Below are 24167 nucleotides of genomic sequence, written 5' to 3' on the forward strand. Positions count from 1 at the left end.
TTCTGTTCCTTCCCCCTCACTTTTGCCTCCCAGTGTTTCACCTCCCTCTCTTTTTCTATCGGTTTCCCGAGGTCACTATCAATCTCTCTCATCCGTGGTCCCTCGATAACCCCACTCTCGGTACGGAAGTCAGCCGCTCGCGTCATCCACGGTTCACCCTTCTTTTTTTTGTTGTGGAATCCGGTGATACTCCCAAATGTCTCGATACGATGATTACCGCTCGTCAACAGGGACCCTGGATTCTCGCGATCGATACGATCGATACTCACGGGGTCCCCCCGTGGCCGAACGACCCCGCCATGCCGAAGAGCGCTTTGAAACGCGCCTCCGTGAGGAAGACCGATATGGCCCCCCTGCTCGTGCACGCGGGAGATTCTATGAGGATGACCATCTAGACCACACACCCCCTGCCATGCCTCTTGTGGCGCATGACGGGCGTCGGCGCCGTGATGCTAGTCCGTCATTCCAACGTCCTCAACTTATTAGGCGGCAGTCGTCCTTAGACACCTTCGACCGCATACCCCGACGCAAAATGGAACACCTTGAGGCCCGAGACCATAGACCCCGCGCTCCCCGTGTGCCTGTCGTTGCTCCGCCTCGTCGCCATTTATCTCCGGGCCGTTATCGCGAGCGAGAAGTCTACGAGGATATTAGGATCGCAGAGCCCGACTACTATGGCGATGAAGAGTTCAGAGACATCCGTGACCGAGATATGACTGATCGTCGCCGCCGCTCCAGTAGTACTGTTCGCAGACATCGTGAGGAGAAGCCTTACCCGCGCAAAGGGAAGACTCGTGTTCCTCGTCACCTTGCTCATATCCATGCCATCATGGATCTAGGGTATCCGTTCAAGGAAGAGGTGGGTGCTTTGTTTTCCAATAGAGCTGTTGTCGGCTACTGACTTAAGTAGGAGGATGTGATCGTCATCCAAAAGGCATTGTCGAAGGAACAGATCGATGAAGTGCTTAGCTTGAGCCGCGAGTTCAGACGGCCTTCGCCCGTGGAAAGTGAGTAGCACCCACATCCGCATTCCCAAGTCCTTATGAGGAAGAGTAATACTAATTGCCTTCCTCGAACAGCCGAATACATCGGCTTGTCTCCTTCTCCTCCCTTGAGGGAACGGCCACGTGAGCGGGTGACGACAGAGCACCTGCGTGTCGAGGCCTCTCCCCGCACCAGCCAGGCATTCATCGTGGAAGCATCACCCTCTCGACACAGGTCACGGTCACGTCACCATGTGGACCAATATGAGGAGATTGTCGAGAGACCTCGAGTGCGTGGAGTCTCCCGGCGACGAGCTGTATCAGTCCATGATCATGCACCTCGACTCTCGTCTGCCGTGCAGTACATCGGGGAGCGAGAATCCGATCCCGTTCGGACGGGCCCGATGGTTCTTGTTCGTCCACGGGAGAGTGACCACGACGTAAGCAGTTACATTCGTGATCTGGAAGAGGAGACAAGACTTCTTCGTCTGGAAAGGCAGGGCGGGATTGAGATCACTCAACAACGCGAAACAGATATCATTGACGATAGAGGTAATCAGGCGGAGGTTACTGAGATCCGGAGGCAGGAGCGTTCAGGTATGACGCCGCATATTACTCTCCCGATTCCATGATTCTAACCTTCTCTAGAACCTAACTCTCGCATCATGCGTGCTATGATGGCAACTCTGACCTGATCTAATTTCTATACTGCTTTTTTGCTTTTCTTCCGAAGCAGAGACTTACGATTCTATGATTTTAATGTGATTCCAGTGGTTCTGGGTTGTATGGATTTCCGGATGTTTTTTAATGTATCTTTTTAGTCAATTTGCAGGTTATTACTAGGTACAACATTGAAGTGTTAACATTTAACACTCTGTCCTCACAGGAGACTGCTCCTAAGAGGGAGCATGGGGTTGGCATATATTTGGAGGTCTTCTAGTCGAAGGAGAGAAAGGGAAGATCGAAGATGCTACAAACTCATATGGGTGCCTGATAAGACATGTGGCGTAAGTGAGGCGGTGCATGGTCGAGGCTTCGTCCCGCCCGCGTAGCACATGTGGTGATATCCTATCATCACTCTCATCCATTCCCTTCCGTTCCCTCCTACTTTTTCTTTCTAAATCAAAAGTTCAAAATACACCAATCATGGATCGAATGCAGGCATTCGGAAAGAACTTCAGGTGAGTCCACCGTCACAGCCCCCTTACCCTGCGGATACTATTCCGCCCCCGTTGACTTGTGATCGGTCGCTTTACTAACATCTTCTTTCCTTGTGGTTTTCTGACGGACAGTGCGAACTTCACGCCTTTTGCGCAGCGTACTCAGCAAATGATCAAGGAGCAGCTGGGCCAGGCCGACGACAAGACCCAGCTCCCCGATGAATACATCGAGCTTGAGAAGCGCGTCGATGCGCTCAAGCTTGTCCACCAGAAGCTGTTGCAGGTGACGTGAGTAATCCCTGTTGCTTTCTGCGCCACTCATTGCTTTCTCCACAGGCGCTAACCGGCGCCACCTCTCGTGAACAGCTCCCAATACTCCAACGAGGCCTACGACTACCCTCCCAACATCCGCGAGTCCTTCAATGATCTGGGCCGTACTATCAACGAGAAGGTCCAGCTCTTGTCCCAGGCAGCCTCACCCGCTGAGGCACAAGCTGCCCTGACAGCCCCGCCTTCCGCTAAGCCCCAACCCAAGACCTTCAACCACGCGATCGCCCGTGCCTCCCTCGCCGGCTCCCAGACACTCGCGCAGAGCACCGAGAGTGAGGACCCGCTTGCAACTGCCTTGGAGAAGTATGCTCTGGCCGAGGAGCAGGTTGGCGAGGCTCGTCTCGCCCAGGATGCTCAGATCCAGTCCCGCTTCCTGGCCGGCTGGAACACCACCCTCAACACCAACTTGATGTTCGCTGCCAAGGCGCGCAAGAATGTTGAGAATGCCCGCTTGATGCTTGACTCTATCAAGGCTAGCAAAAAGGCCGGTGCCCACGGCGACTTGGATAACCTGAGCGAGGATGCCCGTGCGGAGATCGAGCAGGCCGAGGATGAGTTTGTTGGCCAGACCGAGGAGGCTGTTAGCGTGATGAAGAACGTATGTTTTGTTCCCTTTTTTTCGCTCTGGAATCCGTCCTGCGGTACTAACATTGCTCGCATCAGGTCCTTGATACCCCCGAGCCCCTGCGCAACCTGGCCGATCTGATCGCCGCTCAACTTGAGTTCCACAAGAAGTCATATGAGATTCTCAGCGAGCTTGCCCCGACTGTAGATGCTCTGCAGGTCGAGCAGGAGGTAAATTCTCGGTGATGCTCTTTCTACATGTCCATCACATCTAACTATTTTTTCCTTAGGCTAGCTACCGCAAGATCCGTGAGGGCGCTTAAGCGTTGTTTTGAATGCCGTGTTTCTTTTGTTATCCTTCTGCCTGGTTTCGATTTTGTCTGTTACTCCGAGCCATGGCCTTGTGTTTTGTATCCAAGCCGCTTTGCTTCTGCTGAGCGAACCCAACAGATCATTCAGTCTGGATTTTTGGACCTGGAATTTGGTCCCTATCTATATTCTCATAAAAAGCCATATTGTAGTGGAAATGTAGAGTAGATGCCACCTTCGTTGATATATAGATGTCATATGGGACCTTGACCTCGAGATCCACCGCCCGCTAATTCTGCCTCAGGCAGGCTAGCTCCAGGAGCTCCGACATCAACGGAGATACTCCAACTCATCAGGTCGCCTTTTCCTGCTCGCAACACACTTGACAGCTGCATATTGTCCGAGAAGGAACTCCGGATATTTGGTTCCCAGAATAAGTACTTAAAGCACCATCGAGCTGATCCCAATCGTGCCACCCTGCGCCGAATAATCGATTACTTGTCCATCCACCCGCGCCGTCAAAGGATCCGGACATTCAAGAACACTCGCGCAGAGGATCTATACCATCAACTACACGATTACCCTCCTGCGCTCTCCACCCTAGCTCGCCCGCTCTTCGCCCACACCGATATTCGCATAACACACCGAGTGATCCCCACTCTGGGTTGTACTTTACCCAGACGAACGAAGAGAATAACAAAATACCGATAAAATGGCAAACGGGTATGGTTCCCCCTCTCTCGGAGTGATGGAATAAACAAAGCATACCTCCCTTGACCAATGGGTCGATGATTACCTGGTTACGGGTGTTCGCATTGTTCAATCTATCCCGCTAGGCCTCGACCTCCCGACACTCTGCTCGATGAGTATTAAAATGTTCAGTCGCTAACGCGAAATTTAACAGCTGGAGCTTGGTCATTGGTCTGATTGTTATCATCGCTTTCTCGACAGCAGCATGGTTCCTAAGCCCGAAGGGCGATAACCAGACGTGAGTCCAAGATCCACTCTGTGCATGCTGGGCGTCAGGCCCAGCATTCATTCCTATGAAAGTTGCAAGCATTTGAGAATACTGACTCTGCTATCCTCAGCCTCTTCCGCAGCACGCTCATCCTTACCTTCGTTTCCTGTTACTTGATGTGGGGTATGTTTCTTGCCCATTCTCTCTATCTATCCATATCTATGATATGTGTGAGCTACATGAAAGATGCTAACATATCCAATATAGCAATTGTCTTCCTCGCACAGTGGCACCCCCTCATCGCACCAAAGCGGTCAGACATTCGACCCGATCGTGTACCGCAATAGAGGCATATCCCTTTCTGGTTTCTCATGTTTTGTCAATTCAGTCAACTGGCTTTTCGCGAGATTGTCGGTTGTGCCAATTGTCTCACCCTATCCTGTCACAGGGTAGTATAAGATGAAGTCAAGTTTATCCTATCCCGCGGGTTAGATGGGAATGAGAACTGCTTTTCTTGCTCCCTGCTTAGGCTTGGTAGCGGCCTACCTGTGAAATTGGCCTGCATTGCGAACTTGTGCCGGTTCGCAGCTGCTTTATGTTTTTGTATAGCTTTTCCTCTAGATGGCCCTTTCTTGGCAGCGATTTATTTGTATGTTTTCGATTTGATTTGATTTTTGTTTAGTAGTTACTCGGTTTCCTTTTGTATGGAAAGCATCTATATCCTTTTCGGTCGCTTTTACTACATACATATGTAGTCCAGTACTCCGTACGGCTACGTCTATGCACTGATTGGGGATTTTGACCAATGGATCTCTGCTTTGTAGAAGACCTAGATCTAGTGATGTATATATTTGAGGAACATGCACGCTAATAAGGACAAGTTGGATTATTTTTTATATCAGGAACCTAAGTATTCATCCGAATAACTCCATTAACCAACTCCCACAGCACCAAGAATCACCCTCTGCACCGCCCACCGGGCGATTTGACCCGCAACGGCAACGGCAACGGCACGCAGATACCCACAACCAAGTAAGATATACAAGGCCTCGATATTACTCAGAAGCACCAGGTGCGTATCAACGACACCGAGAGAAAGCAACGAAGCAAGTATATCAAAAAGTCCCGTCAGATAACTAGTCGGCGTAGAAGTCCGAAGCATAGAAGTCGCGGTAGCAAGCCACGATTCCAGGAAAGAAGAAGAAGGCGCCGAAGTCAACGGCGAAGATGATATGGCCGCTTTCGCAGAGAGGAGGGAAGAGGTTTTCGTGGCTGTAGCCAACAGACTCTGATGCACCGCGCTCGGCATTGTTGCCGCCTGCGTCGAGGGCAAGATCTGTGCTGCTGTCTGGCTGTGCTCTGCGACGTCGGAGAGGCTGCCGTTGCCGTCAGAGCCCCAGATTACTAGCAGGATGGGGAAGAGCTTGGCGCAGCTGCTGACTAGCAGGGCGGTGCTGATCGCTGCTGGGCTTGCGGCGGTTGGAGGGGGTAGGGGCTGGATGTTCTGCAGCGGAGCTGTTGATGTCCGGCGTAGAGGTGGCGCGGGCCGGGGTGGTGGTCCCATTGATGGGCCTTGCGGTGGTGGGGATAGGTCGGTTGGAGGGGTGGCCTCGCTATGGGTTGGACTTAAAAGGGTTGCGGGGGAGTTGGCGGGGTTCTGAGCGTGTGGGATTGTTGGCACTCCGGATGGCGAGGAATGCAATGTTGGTGTTGGGGGACCGGAGGGGAAGGGAGTGGCATCTCCTGTAGATTTTGTGCTAGGATTGGCGTTGGCATTGCTGCCGCTGTCTGGACCGCTGTATCGGCGCGACTTTGGTACCAGGATTGAGACCAGAAGGCGCACGGTAAGGTGGTGCGCGAGGGTTGCAGCTGCATTTAAGCTTAGGAAGAAGAGGTATTGGACAATGATAGGGGCGCGTGATAGGAAGGTTGTTGCGAGGGATGGATCCTTCTCGATGCGTGCCCAAGTCAGGTAGACGTCGAAGAGAAGCAGAAGAACCCCAAGGCGAATTATAGACCGCTACAAGGCCACATTATCAGCAAGTGGCTCGCGATTGTTTAAGACTGTATACTTACATCGAACTGGTTGTCGTCGCGTCCTAGCCGATTGAAGAGGAGGTGTCGGTATACCTGTTTCAAGATATGTCAGTCAGGTCGCGTCCCTGGAGACCATGCACAATACTTACCTGGGGCTTAATGAGCACTAAGTCAATGAAGAGCACGACAAAGTCATATTCAACGTATTTGTCGGCAAACCGTTGGCAGCGGGGGCATTGCGTCAGGCGCACACCCTTGCCTTGGGACCGGTCATCGGCACGACTGTAGGCGCTGTACAGGTGAGAGACCGGATAGGAGCACTCAATGCAAATAGGCATTGTGTCGCATCCATAGATCTTTCGGGATGTCCCAGGGTCAAGATTGTAGCTCCCCTATCGCGATATCAAAGGCGGTGAACGTAAAGTTGGAGGATATACGGAGTACCCCAAAGGGAAAGAGTCGTTGCAGCAGGAAGTGAAGTGTAGAGGATAGGGGGTTCTCAACCCACCATCGTTAACATTTCTCTAGACAATCTGTCACAATTTAGGAGGGAATCGAACACAGGTAAAAAGTAAAAATGTCGGGCTATCTCACTCATACATCAATAGTTATTCATATATACATAGAAAAGTAAGCCTCTTGCAAAGTATGTTTTTTTTTCTTTCACAGTTTTCGTATGCACCTAAAAAACAGTTAAATTAAAAAAAAACAAAAGAACATCCAAAAAGACATTGCAAGGCCGTATAAGCAGTCGGATATTTCGTATATGAATATTAGAAAATAAAAATAACTCCGATAGGGGGAATCGAACCCCCGGCTGCCGTGTGAGAGACGGCGATGTTAGCCACTACACCATATCGGATGGTTGAAATTATTTCCGCAAATTACGTTATTAGGCCTAGCGCTGGGATTTTCGGTCTAGCTTTATATGGCCCTATACGTTGCCGTGCGTGGTTCTATGAAATCCTCCCTATCGCCCCTTCAACTTTCTAGCTCTCCTGCTCCTTTCTTCCCCCCCAGTCCGCGCCTTGTAAATAAGGCATTTTTGCTTGGCGACGCTAAAAGTGTCTCCACTTTGGTAGGCGTCGCAGTCTAGTTACCCCGAATTCACGGGTGAACTCGGCCTTGGTATTCGACATATCACTTGTGCCGTCGTGGTCCCACGAATTAGCTCGCGTGCATTTCATCCCTATACAAAAGGTCGCGAACTGATAAGTGCATTGTTAGTAACTATCTAATAGATCCTATGAAATTGGCAACATACGATGCTTTTCCTATGAACCCCTGTGCTAAGCCCTGCGGTGCTCCGGTGTAATGTCTTAGAGGGAAGCCCTGCGGTGCTTCGGGTGTGATGTCCGAGAGCTAAGCTATTTGCTGTAGATAGCCAACAGAGGCCAAAGCGACGCATTCTGACCTGTTTATTGGAAATAACGAGTCATGCAGGAGGGGGTACCTAGCCCATCGCTTTGGAAAGACTTGCTTCTTTAGTCTCCGAACAGCGCATTAGGGCGCTAAACTCAAAGAGACAAAACTAACCCGAACAGGCAATTCATACGCCGTTTACTATGCACTTCTAATAGATTTAGAGGTGAAAGCTATGCGATTTAAGCCCTTCATATTAATTTATGTTTCTATAATTGAACGATGTGATCAAGATACATACATGTACATGGAAGTGCAACTCTTATGTGGCTGGTTAACAAAGTATTTTTGGAAATGAGAAAATCACAACTGGGAGGTATGAGAAGCTATATCTAAATCTAAACCTAAATTACATCCCTACGTCTATATACTACTTCCCAGATGCTAACCACTTTCATCAACGTCTATACATCTCAAGGTGGGCATCGGTCGGTAATGGCTATTATAACGACTGCTATTACTGGAGCAACTCTTCTGATCTATTCAGCACTTCTTGCGGTTTACTAATTTCATGAGAGTAGATCAGCAAAGAAGATAGAGGTATTCGGCGTTTTCAGCATCTATCACACGCAAAGATACCCCCAGTTAAGTTGACGGAGCCCACTATATTTGCGCCTCTTCGCAAGATTAAGCATTAGGCCCCTCGCTCTCTTCTGGCAACGCATTCTCAATGAATCCATTGGATTCTTTCCATGCTTGCAAGGCTGCTAGTTCCTCCTCTAGAATCACTACATCCTTGTTCAAATGCTGCTGCAGGTCTTGAATTACACCCCCAATCTCGACATCCGACTTCTCGGTCGAACAAACAACGGTCACCGAGTATAAGGTTGCGTTCATACTGGTAATGCTGTAAACGTTTCCTCTCACATGATCGGCAATGCCGACGAACACATCGTCGATTGAAGCGGCGAACGTAGCTCCGATACCTCGAAACGTGGAATTCCCATGCATGTTGAGCCATATAACGTGCACAAAAGGAGGACCAAGAAATGTATCTGTCCGGGTGTTTTGCCGGATTTCACCCGTTCTGGGATCCTGATATCTCCCATCCACGATAGGGACTTTATGTTCGGGGTGCCAGGGGGTCTGATATCTCATAATGGACGATAGCTCGACGGCTGTAAAGATTGACGTAGCGAGATACTTGAAAGACGTGTGTGGCTGGAATGGGATATCCGGGATGTAATGTTTTGTGGGACTGGATATCACCAAAGGAAAACGGAGAGGAACTTTGTTTTAAAGGTGGAAATGTGATTGCCTCCCGAGCTCGAAGTCCTTTGTACTGTTATCTCTGTAGGTGTGTAAACAGTCCACTTATCATTGACACAGAGCAAGGATTAAAATGAGATTTCTCGACTCTGCGCTAGCGCCCCTAAAATGCAATGCTACCATATGCGACTCGGCCGTGAGTTGCCGCATATTTGACTACTCAAAGTACTGTTACATTCAACCTGACCTTACGGGGGTGCCTTTGTCCCTAAAGAAAAAGCTCCACATGGACGGGCTTTTTAGGTAGCAATATACTTGGTATGCGGGATTTTAATGGTCAGCTGTGCTAAAGAAATTTGGCTTGGTTGTTTTTTAAAAAAAAGGCATACTGGACAAGACATTGCGCCGATCCGCGATAGGCTGTATCTGTCGTGGTGCTGTGGACTAGCTATGAGAAATGATATAAAAAGGCGGAGCCTTTCTAACGGAACACCTGGAAGTTCAAGTTTGTCTATACATCCATTTTACGAAACATACTTTCAACCGTGACGCACTGTTAGTCAAGATGAAGGCTCAGGTTCGTCTCCCTTATGCTAGGAACTTTTATATCTTTTACTTTTTTTTGACTTATACCTCGTGCATATGGAGATCGGCCTCATGTCAGTCGTATTGCTTCTCACAGTGAGGGCCTTGGCAATTCCTATTACCGATGATCCCCGAGATGAAGGGCTCAACAGCGGTCCGAAGAAGGATTGGATTTATCGTCTGAACTGTTCGACCCCGGCCAATGCCTTCTTTTGCCAGCATCATGGCGCCTACTGCTCAACATATTTTGTCCACGGCAGCGCCTTCTGCGAGCGAGATTGCAGATGTATCATTGTTGCCACTTGTAACCGTCCAGATTGTTCACCGGTGGAGGCTGCTGCCGAAGACTCGATCGATTCTGGGAACTCCCAGACTTCTTCCATCAGCACCTCTACTGATGTACCGGTTCCTACCCCTTTGGCCATTTGAGATTGAATACCTGATTGAAGTCTTGATTCTCGGGGATTCCTGGGCTTATAAGGAAGGTCGTCGGGTATAAAAGCTTATCAGAGCTCTTGGATGGAGAACAGTTGCTTCTGTTAGACAGGAGACAGTACGACTAAAAGTAGTGGACTGGAAAATCTCTGTATTGTGCGCTAGAGAGAGAAAAAAAGAACTGTCTACAAAGGTGAGACTAGAAGTACTGGGAGCAAACATGTGAGTGGTCACGTGACCACCTCCAACAGCTTCTATTAGGCCTCGCCAATACCCGCCCACCGCCCAAACCCGCCCGCGAAAACCCAGCCCATGGGCCGGGTTGGGTCTTAGTCAGCAAACCCGTGGGCGGGTTGTCATCCGCGAAACCCAACCCAAGACCCAAATGGGTACCCGCGATTACCCAAAAAAGCAAAAAAAGCTGACTGATCATTTTACACTAAGTTATGCAGTAATTTTCGATTATCTAATTGTTTCGATGGCGTAACTACTAGCTTCTAGCTGTGAATATTTGGAAAGGAACATGAAGGGCTTGAAAAAATCAAATTGGATAATTATAAAGACTAGTATACCTCGTAACCTCGCAGTCTGCTGGAGGGCATTGTTACCCGACCAGAAGATCTCTTCTGGCTTCTATCACTCAATTGCATGATTGGAGGCGGAAGTAAATCTGCTTCGTCGTAATCAACCACGTCTTCCTCCATACTCTCTTCTTGTTGTTCAGGTTCGTGAATATGTCTGTGTATAGAGCTCCGGCCGGTCTCTACCACCGTACACTGCACTTGGTATGTCTCCTCTGGCTCAGAGTTACCCTCGAGATTCTCGCTCTCTTCAATCTCCTCATTGTCGCTGATCGGCTCTGCATCCTCTTCGATTGCCTTCAACGCTTCATCCTCTTCAAGTGCCTCTTGGCTCTCGCTCTCCAACGGTTTCTCCAGACGAATCAATTGCTGTCCCTCTAGTGTGAGCTTTTCTGAGCACATGTACATCATCAAGTCTTGAATGGTCCCTTCGTGAAGAGACCCTCGGCGATAATGACAAATGTCTCGTGCGCTATTGAAGAGCCTTTCTACACCCGCGCCGGTGGCAGGGACTGAAAGCAAGTCTCGTGCGAGCCGAGACAGCACTGGGAATTCGCGCTCGTGTTCTTTCCAATAAAGTCGCGGCGACACAGGGACATTGGCTATTCGAGGTCAGTCAGTTGTTCCAGTGTGTTGTACTGATTGCTCGTGCCTTCGCGAAGATACTGGTCCACTTCGTCATACTCTACTCCTTCATGGAAAATCGATGCACCAGGTGGCTCGAGTAGCCGATCAAGCTCTGTGCTATGCGAATTGGAAGATCGCTGGACCGTACGGAATAGCAACTCGGGGTTCTGCTGCTGATACTGTGTGAAAGATGCTCTCAAATATTCACAGTACCTTTTTGACGTATCTTCATGGCAAGTTGAGTACTCTCGATCATCAAAAGCACTCAGTTTATACTGAGGGGCAAGTAATGTTCCAGTGCCATAGAGAAAACCGTGGTCGCGGTAGGTTTTTTCGTAGTACTCTTTCAGCTTCTGCCTCGCCACAAGCAACGCGCCATACATGTCTTTCTTCCAGGGTGTTGTCTTTCTCTTCAATCTTCGATTCGACCGTTCGATATGCTCCAGTAGTTTCCTATACACAAGGAACACACTATGGATTGTGACGTCTCTGGTCTTCATCAGAGCCATGGTGAACTGAAAAAACGGTTTGGTCAAATGAACGAGGTAGTCAATTTGCCTCCATTCAACGTCGGTAACCTTGAGCTGCGAGTATTCATGATCACAGCAGTATTTGTCGATTACATTTCTCAGCCGGCGTGCTCGGCGAAGCATCAAAAAAGTTGAATTCCAGCGTGTCTGAACGTCATGTAACGGAAAAAGCCGAGTACCACCTGATTGGAGGCATAAAAAAGCATCACGCCGTTGTGGGCTTGCGTTGACAAAGATCGCAAAGGATCGAATCTAATGCTGTCAGTGCTCTGAGTCTATTGAAAAAGTGAATATCTTGGCTCACCTTTGTCAGTGTATGAGCCACGTCTCCATAATTGATCGAATCCTTCAACCCGTGCGCTTGGGTGTCGGACCAAAAGGCTCTGACTTCTTTATTCTTAGGTGCTGCCCTGATATGTCCTAGTAGCTGTTTCAGGCAAAGCTGGATCACATGAGCCATGCAGGGAACCCGGACTATTGATTCCCTGGAGCTAATAGCTCCGATAGAGAGCAGTCTCTCTTGCAAGGCGCGTATCATGGTGTCGTTGTTGGTAGCGTTGTCTGTAGTAACGCTAAAAATACGATCGAGAAGTTTTCGTTCCTCCAGTAACCGGTGCAAAACATCACTAAGGTTGTTGCCTGTATGAGGACCGTGCAACGGCTCAAAGCCGAGGAGCATTTCCCTATAGTTCCAATCTTTGTCGATGAAATAAACCGTGATTGCCATGAATGCCTGCTGAAATGGACTGGTCCAACAATCTAAAGCGAGGGAAACCTTGGCATCTTCAGGCAGATCTTGTAACTGTAACTCTTGCTGGCAATTGACTGCATCCCGGAGCCGTCTCCGCAGGGTCTTCGCTGACGGGAGTTCCAATTCTCCGGGACCAGAATATAAAAGGCTGAGTAGCCTCTGAAACACCGGGTTCTCCACCGTCTGGAAAGGCAAACGAAGACACGTAATTGTCTTCAATATCTGCTCCTCGATTTGAAATGTTGTCACTCTGTGGACACTGGGTGAGTCTCTCGTGAAATGGTTCTGCAAAGAATCCGAAATCAATGACTGATTAAATCCCTTTTTCTTCCCTTTACGACAAGTATTAGACTTTTTGTGTCTACTCATGGCGCTTGTCCCATTCCCCTTATACTGTGGATGATCAAGCACAGTGAGACAAGCCTGGCAGATGACTCGAGGACGCCCAGAATCAATATCAGCCACCTGGTCAAAGTGTTTCCACACATCAGCGTGACGCGATCCGGTGGACCATTTGATCTGGGATTGGCCTTCTCCGTTCAGCTTTTGGCCGTACTCTGTTTCCTTCCACCATTCAAGAAACTCTGTCTCTAGATGCGACTCGTACGCAATCCATTTCTTTCTGTGCTGAGGTCCCACACGTCGGAGTGTCGCTGGAGGTCTTCGAGTAGTTATGTCGTAGGTTTTGCGGGGTCCTGTCAAAGGCTGCGGTCCATCTTAGTATACATGTAGGTAGCGCCGCAACACTCAGAGGCTAGTGGAAGGGACCATTTTCTTACAGAGGATTGAATGTCAGAATCCAAGAAGCCGTCAGATGACGGCTCAATGGAGAGCAGTGGACTGAAAGGCCGATGTATTGATCGCGATGATGAGGAAGAAGACGCCATACTGAAGTAAAAGGCCACTGGTATTGGAAGATGGGGATTTTTTTCATCTTGAGTACTTGATTGTGGATTTTGTTCCAGTCGCGTCGTGCGTTTGGATCTATCTATTCCTGAGTCGCGTAAAACCCGCGGGTACCCAAAACCCAACCCAACCCAACCCAACCCGCCCGGAGATGAATACGACTTTGGGAGGACACTGAGAAGGTCCAAATCACTGATTTTAAATGATCGAACTAAAGATAATATTTTTGAGCTCACTCGAAAGATTCTCAATTGATGAATTTACATAAAATCATCAATGTGGCCTGTAATCCTTTCAGATGTGTAAAGCAGGGCGATGGGGGCAGTGATCTACATGTAGAGAATATATATTTCCAGGTCGATGGCGTTGATTGTTTCAGTGTAATATCCACTCAAAAGCGTGACAGAAATAAATGACCAAAATTACACCAGATGACTAATCAAGTTTATCCACGATTTATGCATGTTTTTGGGTATTTTGGGCAACCCGCGGGTACCCGCCAAGAACCCATGGGCGGGTTCATCAAGGCCAAAACCCGCGGTGGGTTGCCCATGGGCGGGTAAGGAAATTGAAAACCCAACCCAAACCCGCGTTTGGCGAGGTCTAGCTTCTATCACTGCCTATTTGAGAGTCGATCAAATGTGTCATTTGAACCCTGACAGCACTGTAATTTTTGAAGGGAGAGGCTGTTTTTTCTGTGTTCAAGAATATTTCCATTTGTCTCCTTAGGGGGGAATGTGACTATACTAGATAAGATGAAAAGGAAGGATCAAAACTCCTTGGGATATCTAGCGTCTTACTAATATTCCTGAGCATCGTTTCAGCACTCCGATTTAATTTAAAAAGAGCCTTAAGAATGTCTGTATTCTAAGGCGCCCGATACAAGACCACGAACAGGGGATAATAATAGACCCGGCGCAGCCTTAGAAGTGCAAACAAGCAGAAAAGCTAGAAAAGGCCTCCAGTGCTCTCCCCGGTTTCAAGGATGAAGGCTCTTTTTATAAGTACCGCGAAGGCTCCAAATGACCTGGATGCGGCAGATAGGAAGGGTATTGAAGTAGACCCTAAGCCTAAGAGATTGAAGGAGGCTACTAGTTCGATCCGAACCGCCCGTCTAAAAAAATAGGGTTCATTACAACTTGCAAAAGGGTATAAGGGCGAGCGCTATCGGGATTTTCGCAGGCTTCAATCCCCTACTAGGACACATCGAAAACGGCTGTTCGATGCCACGAAGAAGAAAAGACGCGAAGGCTTCTTTAAGGATATTAGAAACCGTATTATTGAAGGCAACCACTAAGGAAAGCCGGTCACATTCAATCCCGATTTATCCTATATACAGCCTGAAAGAACAGCCCTTACCGAGCTTGAATTCAAAAGCAGAGACATAAATGACGTCGATACTCCACTATTAATTGAGGATCGTATCAGATCATTAGAACCAAGTCTACAACTCAACAAACTCCATGTTCCAAAGGGCTTGCACAAAAAGCTCATTTTCGGTAAATTAGAAAGGATATTGGCCGGAGACAATACCGAACAACTAGAATCGCAACCCGTATACGGATAAGGGCGGCATACATGTTGGAGGATAGAAGGATAGAGCAGAGTGCGCCCATGGACTGGTATCTAGGGCAATGCAAAACTATCAGTGATTGAGGATAAATAATATTAACACCAGGGTATCTTCAACTCCATTTCTTGGAACTAAGTTCTTTATCGTCACCCTTCAGAAACACCCAAGGTATTTTTTTCCAAAATCATGGCCAGTACACGTCACTTGTCTATTTGTTGCAAGCCTCATATCGTTTTGTATACCCCAAGAAGATTGCTACTCGATCCAAACCCTTGCTCCAACCATAGCAGTGTAGGTTCGGTGTAGTTTTGTCCTCCCTTGTTGTAGCTGCAAAAGCCCAAAGATGCCATGCACGACGATAGCTGGCAGGAAAGGCAGTCAGTCGAACATACCCCCGGATTGGGCGATAAGACGCTCGAGTGGACTCCATTCAGTGTCCCATGTCCCAGTCCCTAACTGCAACTCTGCGGCTGCTAAGCGTCCTTCACCTTGTCGCTTTGTTTCGATGCTCACGGCAATAGGCCAATTTCGGATAACAAATTCGTCGGTGTGGTTGATCACTTGAGTGGGGAGCGCTCGGCCAACCCTCTCGATAGCTTTAAACAACTTCATCCGCTTCTGCATTCACACAAATGCAAAAGTCCAGCCTTTTTACCTATTGCACCTGCGGATAGGTAATCCGGAATGATTATTGCGGCTGTGCATGGTTCAAATCCCAACTTGCCTTGCTAGATTGTATATGGCCTTTTGTAAAAGGGGATAATGAACTGTCATGTTCCATCAATGTTCATACCGCTTCGAATCCTGGCAATCTAGAGCCTACATCGCCTGACTCTAAGAGCCTCGACATTCTAGATGGAAATCTGAGCGCAACATCCCTACGTATTGAAATCCAGTTCACTTTCCAGTTTTCCAATTTAGTAATGCTCAATTCAGTCGTATCAGTATGTACTTACCGACGGTAAGATGATAGGAAAGAGGAGGGAAAGTCTCAATAAAAATTAGACCCCGTTGTTGAAATGAATTCAAATTTTGATGCACGGAGGTCGTCTCGGGCGTATAAGTAGCATTCGAAGGGATCAGTAGACTTATAATGACAATTGTAACAATCCCTGTGAATGCGGTGCGCAGGGCCAGATCTAGTTTATCTCTTAAAGCCATTTCGACTTTCTGAAGACATTCGGGGACTACAAACTAAGGAGGAATTTGCATGACCTTTTCTACCTACTTGCCCGGTTCATGAGGTACTTGATGGATCCATACTAGATCCAGTTCCTTCTAATTGGATAAAAATATTCGCCGAATGAAAACCAGAGCGTAATCGATCGGAGACTCTTTGCTTAACTAGGTAACATATTGGGAATCAAACCGGTTTAGTCATCTTCGTGTCACCAGGCAAGATACAAAATCCACCGTGCTACCGCCCAGAGTCTGTCACACAAGAAACCCATTTAAAAGTCAACAAACCAGCCTGCCTAAATAAAATAGCTTCCAGGAAACCAAGGCCCAATTTCTGTCATCCACCTGCCCGCTTAACTCATCATCATAATCAATTTCTAATTTTCAAGCAGTACCAATATCACTCAAGTGATGCTGCGATCCACAACTGCCGCGTGCTGTCTGGCCATCGCATGCTCCCGAGCATCCGAGAGAGTGGGCGCTCTGGAAGCCCGATGCAAAAATTTCAGGTTCACCATGGTGATTGCTGAAATAGCAGTACTTACTGTTCGTGTGGTAATCCACGCTGTGGCAGGGGATAAACCTAGAGCAGGCATCCATGCAGTCCTGAAAGTTTTCATGAATCTCTTCGTGGATGACTTGAGTTCCATGTCGCTTCGAGCAGTCTATGTGGAAAACCTTTGCCAAAGTTAGCAAGCTAAGTCTGAAGTGTACCCAGTCGATTAGAATGTGATAGATACCTCTCCACCCTTGCTCTTGTACTGCTGTCCATCCGACAAAGGACACTCTGTAGCACAGGCAGTACTGGCAGTATCAGGCGAATGTATCGTGGGAGGAGCTGTGATATACGCGTAGTCATGTGTATCATCACCACACTCTGTAGTTTGGAACCCGCCTCCGTTGTAAAGCTTGCAAGTTCCCAGTGCGTCATCTCTGTTGCTTCGAGCGGAGAAAACATAACTACAAGAGATGTATAAGCATGAGGCCAGGGAGTTTAAAGGAGAGATTTTACCTCTGGCAGCCACTGGTTGAGCTGCACTTTGTAGCACAGTCCTTGAAGCTAGGTACTACTGATCTCGAGCCGTCAATTTCAGTGCCGCTGGGGTTGTGCGTGCAGCAAAGCAAGGTGTAATAAGCCCCATCATCTGTCAAAAAAGTATGGCCATTATCTATGAATACAGGTCAGCAAAGATGAAAGGACTGCTCATATAGAGTGATAGATATATACCATTCGGGCATTTTGGATCCGCTACAACCGTAAAATATGTCATTGGCTCGACCAGACGCTCTGATGTTAATGGACAGGTTCGAACGAGCCCGCCAGGAACGTGGGGAGTGTTGGAACTGCCACCACCTCCAGGAACGTGGGGAGTGTTGGAACTGCCATCACCGCCAGGAACGTGAGGAGTAGTATTGGAACTGCCACCACCTCCAGGAACGTGGGGAGTGTTGGAACTGCCATCACCGCCAGGAACGTGAGGAGTAGTATTGGAACTGCCACCACCTCCAGGAACGTGGGGAGTGTTGGAACTACCACCACCTCCAGGAACGTAAGGGGAGTTGGAGCTGCCACCACCGCCAGGGACGTGAGGAGTGTTGGAACTGTCACCACCGCCAGGGACGTGAGGAGAGTTGGAGCTGCCACCGCCGCCAGGAATATCAGGAATGGTACCTGAACCGTATGGACTCGAGCCTTGAGCTTTAATAGAGGTAACCAATGAAAGTCCAAGAGTGAGGAGGATTGGTAGGGGCAAGCCCTTAAGGATCAAAGGCAGTTGCATCTTGTTCCAAGGTCACAGATTGTTAGTTTGATACCATAGAAAACAGATAATTGCGAATTTATGGAAAAGGGCCATTTCATTTGGTCCATGCCTTATCTATATACCATAGAACCTTGGAACACTTTCGAAAGGGGCGGACATGATAACATGGAAGCTGCCCACATTCGTGTGACGTATCTCTTACTTCTATACAGTGTTCCTTGGCTGGCTAAGAGTTCATTCCAAGCTGAAACATTTACCTAATTATCTGCATCAGAAAATTATTGACGCACAAGTGGGGGCATATATAATCTATTTCACAATTATTCATGCAAGAGATGCAGGAGATCATTTAATTTAAGACCTGGTAAACATTAGCTCATACCTGTCATCTGATCAAGTACTAGTAAATCATTGTAATGTGCAATGCCGATCAGATCAGTCGATCAATTTGACCTTCAGGTTACACTGTTACTGCATAATAATCCACCTGACATATTCAATGCTACTTTAGAGTTATGTTACCTAAGTACCTAGATAGGATGATTGTTGGCACATATGCATACCGCAAGTGAACATATTTCTGTATGGTAACATAAAGCAGAGTTCAAGTTACATATTGAAAGTACAATGTATGCACAGCGTTAAAGACCAACCAACATCCGCCACTAATTTAGCATGAAGCAAAAAGCAATTTCCAGAACATCTTGTGTAAGATTACGAACCGCACCTCACTTCCCAGAGGGGAGGAAACAACTCAGCTAAACATTTTAAGACTTACAGAGACAGCATTGTAGTCGTGAGATTGATGGAGCTATTTACTTTCTTGCTAAAGAGTACATATGTATAATAGGTTCTGACAAGTTTTATTTGAAGAAACACAAACTAAAGAAACCTTGTGACTTCCCCAGGCGATCAACTTTCCCAAGTCAAAAAAGTGGAAGCACTTGCAATCATCTCAATCTCATATATAGTCAATCATGAAGATTGTGACAAAATAAACCTCCGTTCAAGAGAAAGTTCATTGATGAATGGGAAAGAAGAGCTTACGTTCGAATTTACCCTATAATGAGCAGCGGTACATGTCTCTTTAAGAGTCAAAGTCCAGCTATGTTCAATTCCTTATCTCGGCAAGTCCTTGATTTGAATCCTTACACTCAAATCGGAATTTGGGTACTGCCGCGTCCAGACACAAAAGGAGTATTGAAGCTGCCACCACCGCCAGGGACGTGAGGAGTGTTGGAACTGCCACCACCTCCAGGAACGTGGGGAGTGTTGGAGCTGCCACCGCCGCCAGGAACGTGGGGAGTGTTGGAACTGCCACCACCTCCAGGAACGTGAGGAGTATTGAAGCTGCCACCACCTCCAGGAACGTGAGGAGTGTTGGAACTGCCACCACCGCCAGGAACGTGAGGAGGGTTGGAGCTGCCACCGCCGCCAGGAACGTGAGGAGTGTTGGAACTGCCACCACCACCAGGGACGTGAGGAGTGTTGGAGCTGCTATCTCCACCAGGAACGTGGGGAGTGTTGGAACTGCCATCACCGCCAGGAACGTGGGGAGTATTGGAACTGCCACCACCTCCAGGAACGTGGGGAGTGTTGGAACTGCCATCACCTCCAGGAACGTGAGGAGTGTTGGAACTGCCACCACCTCCAGGAACGTGGGGAGTGTTGGAGCTGCCACCACCTCCAGGAACGTGGGGAGTATTGGAACTGCCACCACCTCCAGGAACGTGGGGAGTGTTGGAACTGCCATCACCTCCAGGAACGTGAGGAGTGTTGGAACTGCCACCACCTCCAGGAACGTGGGGAGTGTTGGAGCTGCCACCACCTCCAGGAACGTGAGGAGTGTTGGAACTGCCACCGCCGCCAGGGACGTGAGGAGTGTTGGAACTGTCACCACCGCCGGGCACGGGAGGAGTAGTTGAACCAAAACTCATGTCGGCCTCTTCGTAGCTCATGTATAAAGGGCCGTCTCGACTTCTTGTGCCGCTGCACTGCGTGACGGTCCGACACGGAGGGGATAAAGCGTCATCCCAAATGCTTCCAGAACATTCTACGCTTGTAGTATCGGTTCTTCGCTTACAAGCCAAGGCACAAGAATCGGGATCGTGAGCATCTTCCTCGACAAACCAATTGCCATCTTCAAGAACCGTGTCACAGTGATAGGTGATCGCTATATTTGGCGGGATAAACTTTTGCGGTGGTGAACCATGGGCTTGGTTGTCGGGAGAGCAAATAAAGTCTTTCAAATCACGGGGCGAAGCGGATATGGGTCTCGATATCATCATAACGTTGGCATCCGTTCTGTCAACTCCAACCGAATTTTTGAACAGATTGCATCGAACCTCAGTGCCGGAAATTTCACTCCAAGTTGCACCTTCCCAGCCATCGAGAGAAGCGATAGCACAGGAATCCGCATCTTGAGCACTGGCAACCGGTGTAAAGTCCGCTTCAGTCGGGTAACTACCACATTGAAAGGTAGCCTTCTGTGCAGAGCCAATGGGTCCTTCTTTGGAATGGAATTTGAAGCATTTCTTAGCATAGCTGGACGAGCCAACGGATAATTGGGCCGAGACTATAAACGAAAGATTCAAAAGGACTATTAGAATTCGCATGGTATAGTCGGTAGTTCAGAGTGTAGACAGAAAAAGATTGGGTTGGAAGTTCGTTTTGCAGACAAGTCAGGTTACATACTTTTTAGAACAAATTGCGATAATAAACAATGACATCTCATTTGATTCATGGCACAGGTTCGGAATGGCTTCTTTTTCTTTTTTTATCCCTTGCAGACTCTTGTGAGATCGATTTCATGTCTTGGAATTTTATATTATCGGCATGCATATTCCGACTTCAGCTTGCATTTACAAGCCACTCAACAAGGGGTGAGTAATTCGTTAATCTACATCACGATGCTTTTTTAACTATATCTTTGACCTATCTCTAAAACCCCAAGTTGCCTTCGTTATATGTACATTTCCTTTAAGAAGAATCTTTCCTCATCAGCACAAGCCGCACCAATTGCTCTTTTACGGTTCTCTCCAAATGCCTTGGTTTTACTATACCATTTATATTATCGCTCTTTCCTACATCAATGGCGCATGTGCTATATATCAGGGCACGAGCAGCAACTGTGGTGAACACCCATACACCGTGCATATCGAACATCATGGCGCTGAGGGAGTGTACGGTGCCAGTTACCAGTGCGGCGGCACCATCATCACACCCCGCCATATTCTCACCGCTGCGCACTGTATGAAGCAACATGCAAGTAGCTACCCTGGTATCAAGGCCGATGCCCAAAACATGAGGGTCCAGTTGCTCAAATGCTCAAATGGGCAGTTGGTCAAGACGGGGAAACTGTACGAGGCAGCCCAGTTGCATATTACTGAGGAATATCTCACCCAGCCAACACCTGATTTTGATATCGGAGTCATCGAGCTGACAGAAGACATCAAGTATCACCCATTCTTGGCGGATACTGCTACTGTGCCTGCGTATGCAGGACCGGTTCAGCCCAACTGGGAGCATGATACACGTCTGACCCTTGTCGGTGCCGGCACATTCGGACTTTCCCAGACTCATATCAGTGAATATCTTCGACAAGTCAGGGCAGATGTTATTCCGAGGCCGGAATGTGAACAACGACGTGATTCTAGCTCAGGATTTCCAGGAAGTTTCGTTGGTTTGGATATTGCCAGGTTCTTCTGCGCTGTGGACCGCGTGACGCTAGGCGCGGCATGCGGTGGAGATTCTGGTTCCGGGTCACTGGAATATGTGAATGGAAGGAAAAAATTGGTGGGAGTTGTATCAGCTGGTGACGTTATCTGCTCGCAACCGAACCACTTCAATGCATACACAAGCGTTTCTTGGTATCTGGATTGGATAGGAGCTGTTGTGGCGCCCTATCAGCTGAAGCAGATATAAAACTACTCAAGGAAGGGATGACACATAGGGAAGTGGTGGAGATTTATTTTTCGGGTACACTTATATAGAAGTGAATAAATCGTGAATGAGCGGATGCCTCATCTAGTGTTATTCTGGTTTTAAATTTAGTCACACTTTTAAGTAGCCGTTACATTTTGGTTTTGTCGGATCGTTGTTACACGATATGCATTAGTTTAGGGAGCTATCCTTTTCCTGAAATATATTTTCGCGCCATATAGTCCCTACAGCCCATTCGATAAGGTCAACTATAAGTATTTTTTTTATATAATACACTGTATACTCTGTATACACTATATCTAAGCAATTAATTTAAAGGGGAATCAAAATGAATTAGCGATCTTGTGTTAGGGACTCTGGACCATTCCCCTTCAATCCTTACCAGAAGGACCACTACGTACTACGTAGTGATGTTCTTGCAGATAAGTGGATCCAGCCCCAGGGTTCAGTTGTCCCCACTAATACTGAATGATCATCGGGACGATCATCTTCAGCTCTGAATTCCAAGGATCTGGCTGGCTGAATCTCAGGGGTACATAGCATGAAATAACCTTTCACCCTTGCATTCTGTACTACGTCAAAATATTATATGCCGCTTGAACATTGCCGTCAATGTTATATCTCAACTTTTTAAGACTATGGGTACAATTTTCACTGGACCTTGTCCAATTCTGTCCTTGCCCCAAGCATGCAACTCTCGCCTGCGTTTTATTGAATGTTGCTTTTGCTTGAAATTGATGAATCAATACCTTGCTTATGAGGTCATCATTGATAACAATGAAAATACTAGCTGGTATCTTAGGCTGAAAAAAAAGAAAGAAAAAAAAATAGAACAAAATTAGAACAAGGATTATTTGTCGAGAGCATAGACCGACTCATACCTAGGTGTAGCCGTGGGCCTTCTTGGGCATAAATAGCACAACACTCCCCCTTCAAGTGTCGAATCAATCTACAATCCAAAACTTTCTTCAATCATTGACCTCACACTTGGTGAGTATCCCAACTCCCTCTCATCCTCAATTCGTCACTTTGGGTCAAGCTAATGCTAGTCAGCAACTGATTACCATGAGGGGACTCTCGATGATAGCAGGTGTTGGCCTGCTCATGTCGCTTGCCAGTGCTCAGCAGAACGATTATAATCAATACTGTAACCCGCCCTCCAATCCACCACCCGAGGTCCAGGTGGAGCCTGGCTTGTACAGGAAATATCACTGCGACAAGTCACCTTCGTCAAGCGCCTACCTTGGGTTGCCTCCAGTCCAGGCATCACCGGATGAGTGTACCCGCCAATGTGCTGCGAGGGTCGACCACGCTAAGTGCAGTTGGTCGGAAGGATATTGCTTCTTTTACGGTCCATCCGCCTCCATTACTGGTCACCATGGGGCCATATACGTAACCTACCGCAAGGACCAAACGGCTCAAATCAATCAGTTGACCCAGGACCTGGATAACTGCAGACAGCATAACGACGTGATTGAAGCCGCGGCCACGGCATGTCTCTCGGATCTTGCGCAATGTGAGACCGACAGAGATACATGCATCGCGGCTCGTGACACATGCACCCAGGATCTGGATGATTGTCAAGCTGCCAATAACGGTGGAAATGGTGGGGGAACTTCTGGCGATATTCCTGAATGTATGTGTATGACCCAACTGTACTCGCCATTATTCATACTAACAAATCCAAGGCTACGACGGTGGAAATTCAGGTGACACCTTCACCGCGCATGAGTTGGATTGGAAACTGAGTTGCAACAACGCTCGTAAGTCGAACTTCATTCTGGGATGAGTTGGTTACAGACTAATCGAGGATCTCAGGATTTGACGGCTTTTTGGCCCCCCGAGGAACTCGCAATGATGTGTCATTCGCCGAGTGTATCGAGGCTTGCGCTAGAGACTTTACTGGCACTAATGCAAACTGTGCTTCTGTGAACTATCATACCCCAACCAGAAAGTGTGAACTTATTCGTTTCACTGGGAATGACAAATATCCGGGACAAGGTTGGTGTCGGGCTGAGACGCGGTACAGAGGCGCAAGCGACAGCGCCCCCCCATAAGTTGCTGTCGCCGGAGCAAGATTATCGTCATGAGAGGCAGTCAAAAGAGAGCCAGACATGCGAGAACAAGACTCGGCGACACTGGCCGTTGCACAAGACTAACCTTATTCAGTGAAGGCGTTATCCTACGTGCCATTTCGAAGATACGCAGGGATGGCCTGGCTCACATCATCAATGCCAGGAAATAGGGCGGAATGTTAGGAGCTCATCCATGACGTTCTCGTGCTACCCACAGCTCGATGTCGGCGAGTATGTCGAACTCCTCG

General features: G+C 48.0%; 12 protein-coding genes across 12 annotated transcripts; 6 read left to right on the forward strand and 6 right to left on the reverse strand.

Moving 5' to 3' along the window:
* Positions 1–196: 196 nt before the first annotated feature.
* Positions 197–1701, forward strand: N7455_007785 (uncharacterized protein; the record flags this gene model as incomplete). The annotated part of the gene is made up of 4 exons (XM_040960264.2): positions 197–859; positions 911–1007; positions 1080–1580; positions 1632–1701. The coding sequence occupies 4 exons, from the start codon at positions 197–199 to the stop codon at positions 1676–1678; spliced, it is 1308 nt and encodes a 435-aa protein (XP_040809331.2). The 3' UTR covers positions 1679–1701.
* A 428-nt stretch (positions 1702–2129) lies between these two features.
* Positions 2130–3360, forward strand: N7455_007786 (BAR domain-containing protein; the record flags this gene model as incomplete). The annotated part of the gene is made up of 5 exons (XM_040960214.2): positions 2130–2164; positions 2276–2431; positions 2510–3071; positions 3137–3268; positions 3328–3360. 5 exons carry the CDS (start codon positions 2130–2132, stop codon positions 3358–3360), a joined length of 918 nt encoding a protein of 305 aa, XP_040809280.1.
* A 698-nt stretch (positions 3361–4058) lies between these two features.
* N7455_007787 (uncharacterized protein) lies at positions 4059–4651 on the forward strand (the record flags this gene model as incomplete). Its single annotated transcript, XM_040960261.1, has 4 exons — positions 4059–4069; positions 4251–4334; positions 4435–4487; positions 4572–4651. 4 exons carry the CDS (start codon positions 4059–4061, stop codon positions 4649–4651), a joined length of 228 nt encoding a protein of 75 aa, XP_040809326.1.
* A 584-nt stretch (positions 4652–5235) lies between these two features.
* On the reverse strand, positions 5236–6679 carry N7455_007788 (sterol homeostasis protein ARV1; the record flags this gene model as incomplete). The annotated part of the gene is made up of 3 exons (XM_040960249.2): positions 5236–6324; positions 6381–6434; positions 6491–6679. 3 exons carry the CDS (start codon positions 6677–6679, stop codon positions 5236–5238), a joined length of 1332 nt encoding a protein of 443 aa, XP_040809306.2.
* Positions 6680–8390: 1711 nt separating this feature from the next.
* N7455_007789 (uncharacterized protein) lies at positions 8391–8714 on the reverse strand (the record flags this gene model as incomplete). The annotated part of the gene is made up of 1 exon (XM_040960282.2): positions 8391–8714. One exon carries the CDS (start codon positions 8712–8714, stop codon positions 8391–8393), a length of 324 nt encoding a protein of 107 aa, XP_040809293.2.
* A 915-nt stretch (positions 8715–9629) lies between these two features.
* Positions 9630–9986, forward strand: N7455_007790 (uncharacterized protein; the record flags this gene model as incomplete). The annotated part of the gene is made up of 1 exon (XM_040960224.2): positions 9630–9986. One exon carries the CDS (start codon positions 9630–9632, stop codon positions 9984–9986), a length of 357 nt encoding a protein of 118 aa, XP_040809345.2.
* A 569-nt stretch (positions 9987–10555) lies between these two features.
* Positions 10556–13368, reverse strand: N7455_007791 (uncharacterized protein; the record flags this gene model as incomplete). The annotated part of the gene is made up of 4 exons (XM_065605732.1): positions 10556–11175; positions 11226–11982; positions 12035–13186; positions 13261–13368. The coding sequence occupies 4 exons, from the start codon at positions 13366–13368 to the stop codon at positions 10556–10558; spliced, it is 2637 nt and encodes an 878-aa protein (XP_065460681.1).
* Positions 13369–15215: 1847 nt separating this feature from the next.
* Positions 15216–15584, reverse strand: N7455_007792 (uncharacterized protein; the record flags this gene model as incomplete). Its single annotated transcript, XM_065605733.1, has 2 exons — positions 15216–15322; positions 15353–15584. 2 exons carry the CDS (start codon positions 15582–15584, stop codon positions 15216–15218), a joined length of 339 nt encoding a protein of 112 aa, XP_065460682.1.
* Positions 15585–16502: 918 nt separating this feature from the next.
* N7455_007793 (uncharacterized protein) lies at positions 16503–17920 on the reverse strand (the record flags this gene model as incomplete). The annotated part of the gene is made up of 4 exons (XM_065605734.1): positions 16503–16817; positions 16880–17099; positions 17152–17308; positions 17368–17920. The coding sequence occupies 4 exons, from the start codon at positions 17918–17920 to the stop codon at positions 16524–16526; spliced, it is 1224 nt and encodes a 407-aa protein (XP_065460683.1). The 3' UTR covers positions 16503–16523.
* Positions 17921–19056: 1136 nt separating this feature from the next.
* Positions 19057–20187, reverse strand: N7455_007794 (uncharacterized protein; the record flags this gene model as incomplete). Its single annotated transcript, XM_040962407.2, has 1 exon — positions 19057–20187. The coding sequence occupies one exon, from the start codon at positions 20185–20187 to the stop codon at positions 19057–19059; it is 1131 nt and encodes a 376-aa protein (XP_040807149.2).
* A 757-nt stretch (positions 20188–20944) lies between these two features.
* On the forward strand, positions 20945–21826 carry N7455_007795 (S1 family peptidase; the record flags this gene model as incomplete). Its single annotated transcript, XM_040962413.2, has 1 exon — positions 20945–21826. The coding sequence occupies one exon, from the start codon at positions 20945–20947 to the stop codon at positions 21824–21826; it is 882 nt and encodes a 293-aa protein (XP_040807147.2).
* A 1083-nt stretch (positions 21827–22909) lies between these two features.
* Positions 22910–23901, forward strand: N7455_007796 (uncharacterized protein; the record flags this gene model as incomplete). Its single annotated transcript, XM_040962409.2, has 3 exons — positions 22910–23480; positions 23533–23607; positions 23663–23901. The coding sequence occupies 3 exons, from the start codon at positions 22910–22912 to the stop codon at positions 23899–23901; spliced, it is 885 nt and encodes a 294-aa protein (XP_040807144.1).
* Positions 23902–24167: the final 266 nt, after the last annotated feature.

This window comes from Penicillium solitum (assembly GCF_028829755.1).
Source record: "Penicillium solitum strain IBT 25940 chromosome Unknown utg000005l_segment0_segment0, whole genome shotgun sequence".
Classification (NCBI taxonomy): domain Eukaryota; kingdom Fungi; phylum Ascomycota; class Eurotiomycetes; order Eurotiales; family Aspergillaceae; genus Penicillium; species Penicillium solitum.